This window comes from Marmota monax, unplaced genomic scaffold (genome assembly GCF_021218885.2).
Source record: "Marmota monax isolate L192 unplaced genomic scaffold, Marmota_monax_Labrador192_F-V1.1 WCK01_AAM20220418_F8-fsc00055, whole genome shotgun sequence".
Lineage (NCBI taxonomy): Eukaryota > Metazoa > Chordata > Mammalia > Rodentia > Sciuridae > Marmota > Marmota monax.
The window spans coordinates 7,017,775-7,032,590 of NW_026695205.1; the positions used below are offsets into that span (position 1 = coordinate 7,017,775).

At 48.8% G+C, this 14,816-nt stretch overlaps 1 protein-coding gene across 2 annotated transcripts; it reads right to left on the minus strand.

Annotated features, from left to right (window-relative positions):
• Positions 1-1,019: 1,019 nt before the first annotated feature.
• Positions 1,020-13,816, minus strand: Mettl13 (methyltransferase 13, eEF1A N-terminus and K55). Of its 2 annotated transcripts, none has more exons than XM_046430180.1 (8): positions 13,366-13,816; positions 11,576-12,140; positions 10,073-10,272; positions 8,452-8,647; positions 6,947-7,114; positions 5,440-5,655; positions 3,932-4,063; positions 1,020-1,494 (listed from the first exon to the last, which is right to left on the minus strand). In XM_046430180.1, the coding sequence occupies exons 1-8, from the start codon at positions 13,516-13,518 to the stop codon at positions 1,220-1,222; spliced, it is 1,905 nt and encodes a 634-aa protein (XP_046286136.1). In that variant the 5' UTR covers positions 13,519-13,816; the 3' UTR covers positions 1,020-1,219. The 2 variants fall into 2 exon arrangements, with proteins under 2 accessions (XP_046286136.1, XP_046286135.1); XM_046430179.1 differs by having other exon boundaries at positions 11,576-12,335.
• Positions 13,817-14,816: the final 1,000 nt, after the last annotated feature.

The following is a 14,816-nucleotide window of genomic DNA, read 5'->3' on the forward strand; positions in this document are numbered from 1 at the left end:
TCCAGGAATGTGACAGAGGGAAAACCTCCCCTGAAGAGCACCAGGAATTTCTAACAGAGAAGGCCTAGCCACTCTCTCTGCACTCTCCTGATTGGCACTGTTTTGTGAGGGCAAGCTAGCACTGAAACATGCTTCACCTAGAGACTGGAGTCCATTTGAAGGGCTAGAGCAGGTGGTAGGTGGTGACTATGTCTACATGATACTGCTCATTGAAAATCAGCCCTGGAATAATTTAATTAAGAGATGAAATTCAAGCCAATATTGGAACAGTTGGTATAACAGTGTATTAAGTAAGATCCATGCTCCTGGCTCAAATGAGATTTGGTCTAGATGCAATTTTGGTTGAAATGTCCTTTATCTCAGATTAAATGAGTACCTGCAGACTACTGAGAAGAGCGCCTGGAACACGCTGACCTTTAGAACTGGTGTTCTTTGGCCATTAAACATCTTCACTTCCACTACAGCCCCTTACCCACGGTCTGGCATGTAGCTGTCACTCAGTAAATGCTGTGATAAACAAATACCAAATGCTGGGTCTCTGGCACACACAGTCATGGGGCCTGCTACACACACTCGGTCCAATGAGAACAGAAGAAACATGGCTTCAGCTACAAGGTCTGGATAGTCAAGGAAAGCTATTAGTGAAGTAGCTGAGCGGATTACTATACTGGGACAAGTGTGGTGACAGCCCCATCTGCAGGGAGATAATGCTCTCGATCTGTCTCACGTCCACAGGACTCCCACTGCTCAGAGTGCTCTGCTGTCCCACTTGAGAGCTGAGGGGGCAAAGCAAGCAACCATTCCAGCAGGGATGCACTCAGATGTGACGATCATCACCACGGAGCCGGGCACATGCCCCTCAGTGACGCTCGTCACCCACGGAGCTGGGCACACGCCCCTCAGTGATGCTCGTCACTCCCAGAGCTGGACACACACCCCTCAGGGTGTCACACGTGCTAGGAGCTCCAAGGAGTCCTGCACAAGGACACCTTGTGGAAACAGACTGTACCTGGCGATAATTAAGAGAACAGGATGGGAAGGACTTTATTTTTCCAGATCCTCAGGAAACCTCAGCAAGCTGGAGCTGCACGAGGATAAGTATGAAACCAAGAAAAGTACAAGGCTTTAAAGTACGGTGCACTGTTTCTTCAACCTCTGGCAGGTTGGAAATCCAAGGCCATCGGGACAGAAAGCCGAAAGGACTCCTTGGCCTCGGCTGTCAGACAATCTTCACCGTCTTGAGCATATCGGACAGGACATAAGTGTCATCCCAACCCCTCCCAGGCCTCCTCAGGGTCCGCTCCAAGGCCTGAGCCATTTCCAGGAGCTCCGGTGTGGCAAGTTTCTGCCCAGGGTGCAGCTGACAGAACAGGATCTCGTTCACTTCTCCCTCGATTCGCCTGACGTACAGCACGGGGAACGCTGCCTTGAGCCCAGCCAGCACGGAGTCCTTCAGAGCCAAGTCTCTGCACACGAGGTTGAGGACAAAGACACCTGCAGGGGAAGGAAAGGGTCAGAGGGGTGCAGATGCCGAGGCACACTGGACACAAGGACCAGCTCCAAGGGAAGGCCACGTTCTGTTCCAGAGAGGCCCACGGACTCAGCAAACACACTCAGGACAGCAGTGAGCCTGCTGAAGACACAGCACACAACGGCTCAAAGAAAAGCAAGGGGCTTGTGAACCATGGGTTCTTCTGGGGGCTACACATCACCACTGGCCATGCCTCAGTTTCCCAAAGAAGGAATAAGGAAGTGATATCCCAAAGGAAAAAACTTAACCAACTCCACAGGGACATTATGTTCTTGATCTATCATATTTATTAACGAGAAGGCCAGGATTCTGACAATTAAGGTTCTAAAGCAACCCACTTAGCCAGAGAACCCTATCCAAGCAGAACACCTGTGGGCTTTCAAGTGACAAGGACGTGGGCTGGTGCCCCACTGTTACTGTCACCTAAGTAAGTCTCTCAACTTCAGTTTCCTCATCTGACAAGGGGCTGCTCTGGAGATTAAATGACACAATGCCAAGTCCAGGGCATAAGAGAAGCACTCGAGTGGTAGCTAACACCTCCATGCCAGGGGGAGTATGAACGGCTACAACCGCAGGCAGGTAAGACTCGTGGCAGCACATCTGCAGTCGTCTGGTCTTGAAAAGAGGGCAGACATTGGAGAAAAGACAGCCTGGGACAACTGGTTATCCCATATAGAAGAATGCAACCAGACACTTATCTCTAATTCTGCACAAAAATCAACTCAAAATGGATCAAGACCTCAGAATTAGATTAGAAACTATGCAACTACAGGGTCAACACTCCAGCTTTTAGGTAAAGGCAATAACTTTCTGAATAGGATCACCTAGAGGAAATAATGCCAAGAGTTAATAAATGGACAGCACCAAATTAAAAAGCTTCTGCACAGCAAAGGAAACAATTAGGAATGTGAAGAGAGGACCCACAGAAGGGGAGAAAATCTTCGCTACTCTTCGGACAGCGAATTAATATCCAGAATAAATAAAGAACTCAACACTAAAAAAATCAAATAGCCCAACTAATAAAAGGGCAAATAAACAGACACTTCCCAAAAGAAGAAATACAAGTGGCAAAAAAATATTAAAAATGTCCAATATCATTACCAATTAGGGAAATGCAAATCAAAATGACACTGAAATTTCATCTCACCGCAGTCAGAATGGCAGTCATCAAGAATACAAATAACTAGTTAGAACAAATGAAAATATATATTAAAAAAAGAATACAAATAATGATAAATGCTGGGGAGATGTGAAGAAAAAAACACTTTTATACTGTTCATGGTATCGTAAGTTAGTACAATTACTATGGAAATCAGTATGAGGTTTCTCAAAAGACTAGGCATGGAACCACCATATGATCCAGCTATACCACTTCTCAATATTACCCTGAAGAATTAAAGTCATCTTACTACAGCGATACATGCATACCCATGTTTACAGCAGCACCATTCACAGTAGAACCAGTCTAGGTATCCATCAGCAGAAGAATGCATAAAGAAAATGTGTTGTACATACCCAATGGAGTTTTATTTGGCCATAAAAACTGAAATGATCGTCATTTGCAGGAAAATAGATGGAACTTTGAGAACCTTATGTTAAGTGAAATAAGCCAAACTCAGAAGGTGAAGGGTTATATGCTTTCTCTCATGTGTGGAAGCTTGAGAGGTAAAAGGAAAGAAACAAGGGGGTGGGCTCAGTCAAAGGGAGATCAGCAGAGGAAAGGGACCCGGGAGTGGGGAGGAGAAGGAGGGGGAGTGCTAGGGAGTGACACTGGCCAAATTATATTGTTATACTGTGGGCGTATATGAACATGTAGCAACAAATCCCATCAATACACACAACTAAAATGCACCAATAAAAATGTGGAAAAACAAAACAAAACAGAATGTGTGGTGGGGCCCACAAGAGCCAACCACCATGTGATCATGATGCAGCAGCTGCAGCTCTGTGTACCCAAGAGGCCGACAAATGAGTCCATCAAGCAGCACATACTGGAACGTTAATGGCAGTACTATTTGAAAGACTCCCAAAACAGGAGCCCCCCAAACCAGCAATGGTCATGGAGAAATGAACTGAGGCATAGTCACACAATACAAACAGCAATAAAAATGGACAGTGTGGACACAACACTGTGGCTGAATCTCAAAAAGATGTGTTGAGAGAAGGAAAGCAGACAGAGATTATGACCTGATTGTACTACACACCGAACAAAAACTGGCAGAACAAGCTGAGGGCACAGTCAGTACAGTGGTTACCTTTGGGGGATGGACAAATTACTGAAAGCAGGTAACAGATGGACTTCCAAGGTGCTGGAAATGTGTTTAGTGCTAGTAAATGGACTATTCAATTCAGGGAAACTGATCAAACTACACACTTAGGTGCAATAATTCATTCTCCTACCTTCATGAGTCAGGATGCTTTTGACCTTTTGCAGAAAGGGTTGGTCCACAAACGCTGGGGGTGGACAACTCATGCCCAGTGTTGGGTCCTTACTGTCTACATCAAACATGATGACGTCGTAGAGAGGCCGTGCTGAGAAAGAAAAGCAAGTGAACCCTTGGCTTTGCTGGAAAAAGCATCACGTATGTCCCTGCACCACACCTGCCCTGAGAAGTATAGCTGTGGCTAAGTGGGCCTGCCTGCCGAGGGCACTGACGCTTAGAACTACTACGTGCCTATCCCTACTCACAGCACAGACTGATTTTGTTTTGTTGCCTTTTGTTTGTGCTGGACACTGATTCCAGGGCCTCACGCGTGCTAGGCAAGCACTCTGCCACTGAGCTGTACCACCACTCCTGATTTTGGTTTCTTTCCAAGAACATCCTGGCTTAGCAAAGTCTAAGGTAAAGGTTGCCACCTCAAGCCCCCCAATAATTTGAAAGGTTGTGGGTAACTAAAGGAAACAAATAAAGGACTGTTCCAAACAAATAAAGGACTGATATCAGAGGCACCATCACCACGTGCCTGGCACCGTGGTAAATGCTTCACTGTTAGCCATCCTGGGCTGGCCCACAAACTGACCTTGCAAGGGAACCCATAAAACTGTTAGGATTAGGTTCAGTCTGCAGTTAAAATCAGTGATGTCACTTGTACATCCTAGTCCCCAATACTCCCTCCAGGATTCTACACCCTTCCCAGAAGACATTCCGATCCAGGAAGAACCAGAGTTCTGCCACTGAACAAGCAGACCAGGGAAAGGCAGCCTGAGCTCCCAGAGATAGGGAGCTACTGTCTCCAATATCCTGCATAAAATTAGTATGACCTTCATCCTAAGCTTAGGGTGCAAATCATTGGAGCAAAATGGAATCTTAATCACAGCAGCAAGAGAACAAGAAAATTCCTGCTAACTGACACCTGGATCAGTTTCCGAGCCTCCGCACTATGGACAGTTTGACCGTGACAATTCATCATCAGTGGCTGTTGTATGCAAAGTGGGATGTTTAGCAGCATCTTTGGCTCCTACCCATGAGGTGCCAGTAGTACCAACAGTCCCCCAATTTGTGACAACCAAAAAGTCATTGCCAAATGTCTCCTGGATCTGACCTACATTAGTACTTTTTACCTTTCTTTCTGATTCTGCCTCCACCTGAAGGATTATATGAAACACCTCCAAAACACACCCTATCTTTTCTTCCCTCTTTCTTCAACCAGCTTCCTTGGACTGGTGAAGAAGTGGCAAGGTCACAGGGTCAGAAGAGAGGCCAACTGGTCTGTTAACACCCTAAAAACAGAAATGGTCCATCTGTCTTGCTGCTGAACCCAACCCTAACACCATGCGAGAACACAGCTGGCACGTCATAGTCATGGAACAGATGTAACAAAAAAGCTGGAGCGAGGCTGATGCCACCTGGCAGAGATGAACCCCAGAGGCCACATTCCCCAGCCCCTCCCCGGCTCCCCAGCAGCACCTTCTCCTCCCGCCAGGCTGGTGATGTAGTCCAGGCCATCGGCAATGTGCACCTTCATCCGTTCACTCTGGGCAAAGCCAAACCATCGGGTGGCCACTTCCAACATGGAGGGGTCAATCTCCACAGCGTCAACGCAAGATTTCGGAAAGTGATCATGAACAAACAGGGGGAGGCTGCCCCCACCCAGGCCTACCACCAGTAGCGCCAGTGGAGTCTCTGTAATCAAAGAAGAGACCATTACTTTGCCATCTGCTCATTGCCAAGTTTTGAACCAGCTCAGGGGAGACAAGAGGAAGTCACACTGTTGGCTCTGCCTAGGGATACAAGATTCAAAGACCTGGCCCCCCATCTCATCCCAGGGATTCAGGAGCCAACTGACATTCAAAAAGTCACCTTTAATTTTACTGACCTAGATCCAGAAGAACCAGTATGATGCTATAGTCCCTTAAAGATCCCTAAGTGCTAAGCTGACACTATATCACAAGTCCCATCAGAGGACAACCCTGAGTCCCATGAAATGGAGGGATAATGGCCAATCTTGCTCACAATCATAAGGCAGCACAGGCACCATGCCCCTCACCTGGCTCTTGACTCAAAAGGCCATCATAAGCCAGGTGCAGTACACCTGTAATCCCAGCAGCTTGGGATGGCCAGCCTCAGCAATGGTGAGGCACTAAGCAACTCAATGAGACCCAGATCTAAATAAAATACAAATTACGGCTGGGGAAGTGGTTCAATGGTCGAATGCCCGAGTTCAATCCCCAATACCAAAAAAAAAAAAAAAGAGGCCATTATAACTGCCTTCTCAGACATCCCAACCAAGCAAGGGTAACCCATTCCAGTTCCCAGGCAATCAAAGGCCCAAATCCTGACCCTAAGCAGAGAAACCACAGGAGGGAGGAGGAAAGACAAGAAAAGAAAGAATCGCTAAAAGGAGACAGACCCTGGGATTGATTCTAAGAACTACAATCTTAGGGACACACGTTAACACCAAGAAGAGCCAAAAGCACAGGCACACTTGGGGTCTAGGGTAAGACGGTCACACAGGTAGAAAGAAACAGGAACATGTTTGCCAAGGTGGCCAGATCCCAACCCGTTATTAGTGATAAGGCCATCACTGCCCTGAGAAGCCACACATTATCCAAGGGTATCGAAGATGTGATTTTTCAATGTCTATCTAGTTACATGGGTATATACATATGGAAATGTCTAAGCTGAATAACTTAAATCTGTGTACATACCTCATTGAACATATTTCACTAATTTTAAAAAGAAATAAACAGAATAAAACAAAATGTAGACCACAATGCATGTAGCCACTGACACAGTACAGGCGGAGTCTGAGGCAGAGCTAGCTGGATGCTCATTAACTCAGAAGACAGAAGGGAAGAAGAAGGACGTGAGCACGCGTGCACTTGTCTGTCATCATGTCCTGAGCAACAAGGCAGCTCACTGACTTGTGTGATCTCACATGCTCTCTCCTGTGGCAAGCAGTACCACCGCTCACCTAGGAGCAGCTCTGGGTTTCTCAGCAGGGCAAGGCCGGCGATCATGGCTTTATGGTGTTCACAACAGAGGTAACTCTTGTCAACGGACTGCCCCAGGGCTGGAGGGAGGTCCTCAGGAGTATCAGCAGGCCGCTGCTTCTTCTTGTCCTTTTTCCTTTTCTTCTGGGCTAAGTGAGAGATTTGGATTAATGAAGTTCTAAGCTTCTTCCACTAGTCCTTGGAAAGCAAGGGATCCCGGCAGCAGTGTGCAGCAGCTGGCTTGAACAGACCGGACAGCCAAATATGCAAGAACTGTGCAAACTGGCTGATTCCATACAGATAGTCTGAAGTTGGCCATGGACAGAGCATTTAAATCACAGAAATCGGAGAACTACAAATCAGGCATCCCTCCTCCCACTGAAAGATGGTTATTTTAACATTCAACACACACCACTAGACCCCAATGACCAAATGAGAGGCAGAAGCCCAAAAAACATGTGCACTTGACCAAGGCACACCCTTAAGAAAAGCCATTCTATCCATGGCCTCAAGACCGTGCGTTCACTCCACCCTCTTCCAGATGGCTCTGCTGCCAGGACAGCATGTCATGCAAAGGGAGTGGCTGAGGACCCTCGCCTGAACATCTGGGACTCAAAGAGAAGCTGTCCCAGAGCGGGGAGGACAGGAGCATTCACCTTTTACTCTACACATTTGATTTCTAAGTTGTTCACGATAATACCAATATGCACACCCAGAGAAGAAACCAGGCAGACAAACTATCACTGACCTCCCCATCAGGGAGTGCGTCTGCCCGGTATCTGGGAGCCCACTCGGGCAGTGGAGGAAGTCCAGATCACTCTGCCCAGTACTGTAGCCATGCTAGTTGTGGTAGTTTTAATTTAAATGCAAATTAATTAAAATTAAATTTGAGTGCCTCAGTCACACCAGCCACACTGCAGGCTCAGCAGCCATTTACCACTAGTGGCCACCATACTGGAAGCTTAGTGGTAAGAACCATTTCCTTCATCACATACTGTTCTTCTGAACAGCACTGGACTAGATGGCTTCTAAGGCACCAGTCAACTCTAAAACCCTCTGGAGCACATTTCAGGGTCACACTATAGAGGACAGGCTCACCTGCAGCCTCCACAGTTCTGGCTAACCTCAAGGAGGTCTACTGAGATAACATACGGACATGTATGCAGCCACTTGCAAAACAGATGTCCTTTAAACTAAGGCAATAAAGCAATTCTCACGTTTATTTTTTTTCACCACCCCTGCTCATCACTTCAGAACCAGGCTTTGCTCAAGAACAAAATAAATACCTCTATTCTACTTATCCCTACCAGCACCTTATAAGCCAAGAGGCAGGAAAGGACAGCCCACAGGGCCATGAGCCTCTGATCACAGGTAGCCAGGCTGTCCTACACCTCACCAAGCTCCCAGGTCCTCCGGACCACCCCAAAGTGAGAATCCATGCCATGCCCCCCGGGTCCCTCCCACCACCATGCCCACAGTGCCTCACCTCGGTGAGACACATCCTTCAGCAACCTGGCTTCCGACTGCACCACATTCCTGTTGCTGAGGAAGATCAGTCGCCGAAAGTACCGCCTGTCATCCCCTTGCACATCCTCGATGACATAGTCGCCACTCAAGGGGCTGCAGTCCTGGTGCTGAACAGTCCGGACCCCGATGTCCCCACCTACAGACAGGAAGGGCACCTGAAGGTACAGCCAGAGATGTGGTCAAAACACGAGATGTGAGAATCCCTCCCATGTGTGAATGTAAGGAATCCACAGATCAAGGTTCTGGCCAGCAAGAACTCCCAAGATGTGCCACTCAGTTAAGGTACTTTGGGGAGCCTTTCACAGACCTCAAAAGAACTAATTCACCTTTCAAATATCATCTGAACATATAAAATCTCCTAAACCACTAGTGAGAAGCAGTTGGTTGTTTCAAAGAAAAATATAAGAATTTCTCATCTAACCTAAAAGAACCCTCCATAGTCCAGGATAATGAAAGCTACCAGAAACCCTTAGGAAGGAGCTGTAGTTATTTTATTTATTTTTAATGCAGGCTGGAGACTGAACCCAGGATTTCACATATGCTAGGCATGTGCTTTACAACTGAGCTACATCCCAAGCTGCAGAAAGAAGCTTTAATTCTAAAGAGGAATCTGGACAAGGATAAAGACAACGAAATCCAAGAGGAAACAACCATTCTAAATTTGAAGATCTTTCTCCTTTCTCCAAGTTATTCCCATATTTCGTCTCCACTTTTCTAAACCTTAAGAGAAAAATACATTTTCTCCCAAACTAGTCCCGGCTCCCACTACTTTTCATCTATTCTTTTTTAAAAACCTGTCAGAGTGTTTAATCATCACAGGAATTCCTGACCTCTCAGACTGCAGCAGTGGTGACACAAGGTCACAGGTGAAACTCCCAGAGGATCTGGGCCTTCCTGAAATAAGTCTAATGGAAACCAGCCTAAGTTGGCCAGTGGCAGGACCACAGGATGGATCCCACCCAGGACCTGGGATTTGTTTTTCTGTTTTAGATCTGTTACCATTGCACCAGGCATCCAAGTACCACAGCTTTCCCACCTATCAAGAAGGAAAAAGTTCTCATAATAAAGTCACCCATCAATTGCTGATGGTGACCAGGATGGCACAAGTCAGAAGGTGTCATCTTACAGATAATAGTTTCCTTCCCAGCAAAACACCAAAGCAACAGTGCTCATATCCTGAAAATCAGACTAAGCTGTTCTGGCCCTTTCCTTCTTACACCCTCAGATAATGATGTAATGAGAAGCCAAATGGTCAAGGTAGTTCTTTTCAGAAGTGGGAACAGAGAAACATATGGTCAGAGCAATCTGATCTAACGCTGGAGCCTGCAAAGACAAGAGCATTCCCTTCAGGCCTCTCTGTGAAGTGCGGCCCCTATAAGGCTACTGTGGCTCTCAGTCAGGGCAACTGCTCACCCTCCCCACTGCCTGGGGCAAGGGAGAGTGTTTTTCTGCCCATTTAACTCTTAAGATCAGAAATGGGGTCACAGACTCTGGTCCTAGCTCCTTCCAAGGTTCCCTCTGCCTTCTTGGCTGCTAATCTGACTAGGGACCAGTGAAAGCCACTGCCAAAGCTTTGGTACCTGCTGCTGGGGGGGCATCCCAGCCGGAGCCAGCTCCATGACTCTGGAGGACAGCTCAGCCTGAACACTGTCCATGCCGTCGTACTGCTGACCTCGATGAAGAGCCACTGTGACAAGCCTCCTGAAGCCTGCGCTGGCTGCCAGCTGCTTCCGGCCCTCCTCCATGCCAAAGAGCCACTCAGTCTCCCGGCCCTGGGGGACTAGAAAAGAAGGACCTGGTTAGAGGGCGTCCTGGGAAGACTATTTCAACCCCCACAACCAACAAGGCCCACATGGCAGAGCGCCAGTCCCTGCCCAAAACAGCACCCTTCCTATGACCCACTGAGGCAATTCCCACACCAGTCAATTCCCTGGTGCCCAACACCAGGGCAAAGCCCATCAGCCAGGAAGCAAGACCAAGGGTGGCTAAGAGTTGGGCATATCTGTAAGGGGAAAGAGGCAGGCACCTAGTGCAAGACAACAGCAGTAACACCAACGCTTACCGCAGGCCATGCCAAGCAATTACAAACACACACTAATGAGTCCTCTCAACGGCCCTAGGTACAGGTAGCACTATTATTCTCATTTTTACAAATGAGGAAATCAAGGCACAAAAGTGACATCATTTGCTCAGGTTCACATGGCCAGTAAATGACAAAACTGGGAGACTCAGACCCAGGCAGTCTAGCCCCAGCCTCCACACTCATATCCACTGGACAACTCACTCCCACAGGTGGACAGTGAGGGTTATGGAAAGCTTGGAAAAATGGCTCAGTAGTAAGGAAACCATCCAGCAGGGCCATAAAGCCTTGTTTGTATAGATTTTTCTACTTTCTGAAAGCACTTCCTTATTCCATTTCTTGAGTCTTATTAAATGTGGGATCCACCACTCCTCTCAGTGCTAACAGCTACCATTGATAATGTAGTTTATCACATGCCAGGTACCATTTCTAAGAGTTTCTACACTTCTCACAACTACACCAGAGTTACAATCTCATTTTACAGATGAGGAAACTGAAGCACAAAAAGAAAGGTAACTTGTTCAATGTCACACCACCAGGAAATGACTAAGCCACAACTAGAAGCAAAGAGCATGGTTCCAGAGCTGACCTTGCACTGCCTTCTGGATTCTGCAGAGACACAGTGACCTTCCCAGGTCCAACAGTCCACACCCATAAAGCTGGGCCTGAAACCTATGGCTGGGGTCATCGGGCCAGTGGTGTTTCCATTACTCCACACTCCGGTAACCTATCTAAATTCACCTCCACTTTTTCTGCTCCTACCAACCCCATCCTTGCCCTTCATCAAGCCTCTGCAATCAAAAATGAGAAACGATAAGCCTCACATTGAAGCAGTGGATAGAGAGCGCTCTCTCCTCCTTTATCATGCCTCTACTACCCTAACCCTCAGAAACATCACCCTCTATAGATAAAAAGGGCCAAGACACACCCATCCACCAAAGCCCCAGCCCCAGCCCCTGTGAGCCAGCCCTCCAGAAGAAGAGAGGGAGCAATCCCAACTCACTGATGAAAATGGCAAAATGATTGTCCCGCGATGGTTTCACAGCGGGGCTGTCCACCACGTGCAGGGTGTAGCGTGGCTCCCCCGTGTCCCCACTGCACAAGTCCAGGGACACACTCCCCAGCCCGGCCTTGCGGCGCAGCTGGCTGCACAGCCAGGCATACTGCTGCCGCTCCCGCACCGCCTCGGTCAGCCGCTCGGCACTTTCCAGCCGCACAGGCTTGCCCTGCTCCTGAGCACACAGCTCAAAGATCTGAAGGGCAGAGCCAGGGACTGGCCTGAACTTGGTCATGACGAAGGCAAAGACAGGCAGGGAGAACCGAGACTCTGCTTCCAACACCTGGTCCTGGCTGCTGGCCACTTGGTGCACCCTTACCATCCACCCCTCCCGAGAGAAGTGACCCACTGCTTTCTTCAGGATGTGAGCCTGAGCCAGGGAGATGCAGAGGTAGCGACCGCCCACCTGCAGGACCCGGCCAACCTCAGCCAGCATCCTGTCCACCTGCTGCAGAGTCTTCTCCTCCTCATCCGTCAGAACAGCATCCAGGGTGCCCTTGTCCAACACCACCTGAAACGAGGCATCAGGAAATTCCATCTGGGTCATGTCCATCTTCAAGAAGCTCATCTGGGGCCGCCGGCTGGCATTGCGTTCCTTCATTTGCTTGATGACAGCCTCGCTGATGTCGATGTTCACTATATCCTGATAGCCCACATCATACAGCTGCTCACTTAACTCTGAGTTGCCACACCCAATCACCAGCACCTGGGGGGAAATCATGATGGAGGTGATTAAGGCAAAGGAATGTGCTTCTGGTACCTCAAGGAAGCAAGTCTTACCCTGGCTGTTTTCTTATTTTCAGAAGACAGAAATGCTCTTGTCAGGAGGAAGCAACAGTGTATAAATTTTCTCCATCCACTCATGCCTTTGGCTTCACCAAACAATAAACTATAGTTTGTGCAGATTCAAATCTTTCTCCCATCAGCGATTCCACCTCATGATACTTGGCTATTTTTCTGCAGCCAAACTTAAATACAGATCATTGCCTCCCTCTCTGTGGATCAATTTCTCATTTATCCTTCAAATTCTGCTCCAATGTCACCATCTCTGGCAAAGACCAGTTCAATGAGAAATGCACAAGCTTTGGAGTCAGACAGACTTGGTTCAAACCTCCTTGTGACCACTTAGCACATACATGATCTCTGACATCCTGGTCCATAAAATAAGTGCATGACCATTCATGAGATCTAAAAGACTGCACATGGAGGGACATAGCACCTGCATAAGACTCAGCATGTAAAGCTTCCTCCACAAATTTAAGTCTTCTTCCCTACGTCCAATACAACTCCATCTCTACCAAACCGCCTATTATTGTACCTATCACTTTTCACTGCTGGAATGTGTGCAAGGTTTGTGTCCTAAAGGTCTTGTAGTTTAAGGGATGAGCACAGCGCCTGGAACTCGGTGAGCACTGGACAACTACTATAAGCAGTCATCGGTGAAGCCACACGTGTTGCCTATTCCACAGGGACGCAGAGACAGCGGGGCACACTCAGTGACTACTAAAAGACACTATTCCAAAAGGGATTGTTAATTAAAGGATGCGCTGGGATGGGAGGCCTTTTCAACGAAAACCTTTCAGAGGCTATTTGTATGTTTTAGCTAGAATGATGCACGGAATCCTGAAAGTGTGGTCCAAGCAGGGTCCTCACCCCTGTCCGCCCAGAGCAGGACTGCTGTCATCAGCTCCCACCTTTCCGAGTGCACTCACAGGGCTGCAGGCCGCGCTCCTTACCCTTTCCCTGGGCTTGATGTATTTGTGCAGCACCCCGCACAGTTCCAGGTAGGTTCCATACCACTCGAACGCTTTCTTTCCCCGCTGCTGGAAGAACTTCTCCCAATAGTCTACAGAGCCAAACTCCTTGGAGCTCTTAGGTAAGAGATTCATGTTCCCACTGCCCGAGCGGCGTCCGGAAGACCACTTACTCCCTGCGAGGTACCATCTGAGGGGCTCCCCTCCAGGCCGGCCCGGGACTCGGCAGTGGCAGTTCTCTCCACCGACGAACCGCCACACTGAGTTGTTTCCCCGACTCCAAACCCAAAGGGATGACGCCTACTCGGCAAGGCACGCACAAGACGCCGAACTGAACACTCGCCACCCCTCCAGGCGCCCTCCGCGCCGCCCACGTGGGGAGCCCCTCACACTCTCTCCTAGCAGCACTCCGAACCCAGCAACCACTTCCGAGTGCGAGGCCTCATGATTGGCCAGCCTCCCGGACCGACCCGGCAACTCATTGGTCACTGCTTTTCATTTCTGACGCCCTATTGGCTGAGGGGCGGGCGCCCTTCGCTCCCTGGGAACGAGGCGGAGGGGGCGGGACCGCGGGCCGGGCCGGGGCGGAAGGGCGGCTGCCCCAGCCAATCGCGTCCGGACCCTGCGCAGCCGCAGCAGCCCGACCGCGTCTTACTAGCGTCTTCGCGCGCGCCGAGCGCTGCGTGAGCACCCGGGAGAGAAGCCCCGTGTCCCGAGGCGCGGATGAGAACTGCACGGGCTGACCCCGTCCTCTCTCTGCGCTCCCCGCCGCACTTGCACAATTCCGGTCTCATTTGCAGCGAAAAGAGTGCTTTTTCTGCGCCGGAATACGGGGCTCCGCTACCAAGGTGTAATACGCGAACCGCCAAGAGGAGAAAATAACAACTAGGTGTTTACAGGGGCCTCAGTTCTCACCCCAAAGCACAGGACGCGAGACTTGGCCTCCTGTGGTTGTCAATCAGATGTTAACTGTGTCTCTTTGTGCGTTTGATGGACATGTTGGTCTTTTACATGTTTTTACTAATAGTGTGAGGAAGTTCATTGTTCACAAAGGAGGCTATTTTTAAAAGGTTAAATACCTGTGTCATTGAGCCTTTCATAGCAAAATACACTGCAGGAGGGACATACAGATGGAGGAGGGCAGGCAGTTCTTACGTACTGGACAAACCCGCAGAGCGCGCACAGACGTTCTGAGTAGGGTAAAGTTGACCTAGTTTAAGAGTGGTCCACAAGGTTAGGTGTGCATCCGAATCTCCTGGGGGACCTCTTTAAAAACGAATCGCTGGGTCAGAAGTGAGATCCAAGTGTTTGGGTTTCTAATAAGTTGCCAAGTGGTGATGATGGTGTCGTCCAGGGGCCACCCTTGGAGAAGCACTGTTTTAAAGTACAGTTAAGGAGGAGTCAAAATGGACATGGTTCTAGCTTCACGGTTT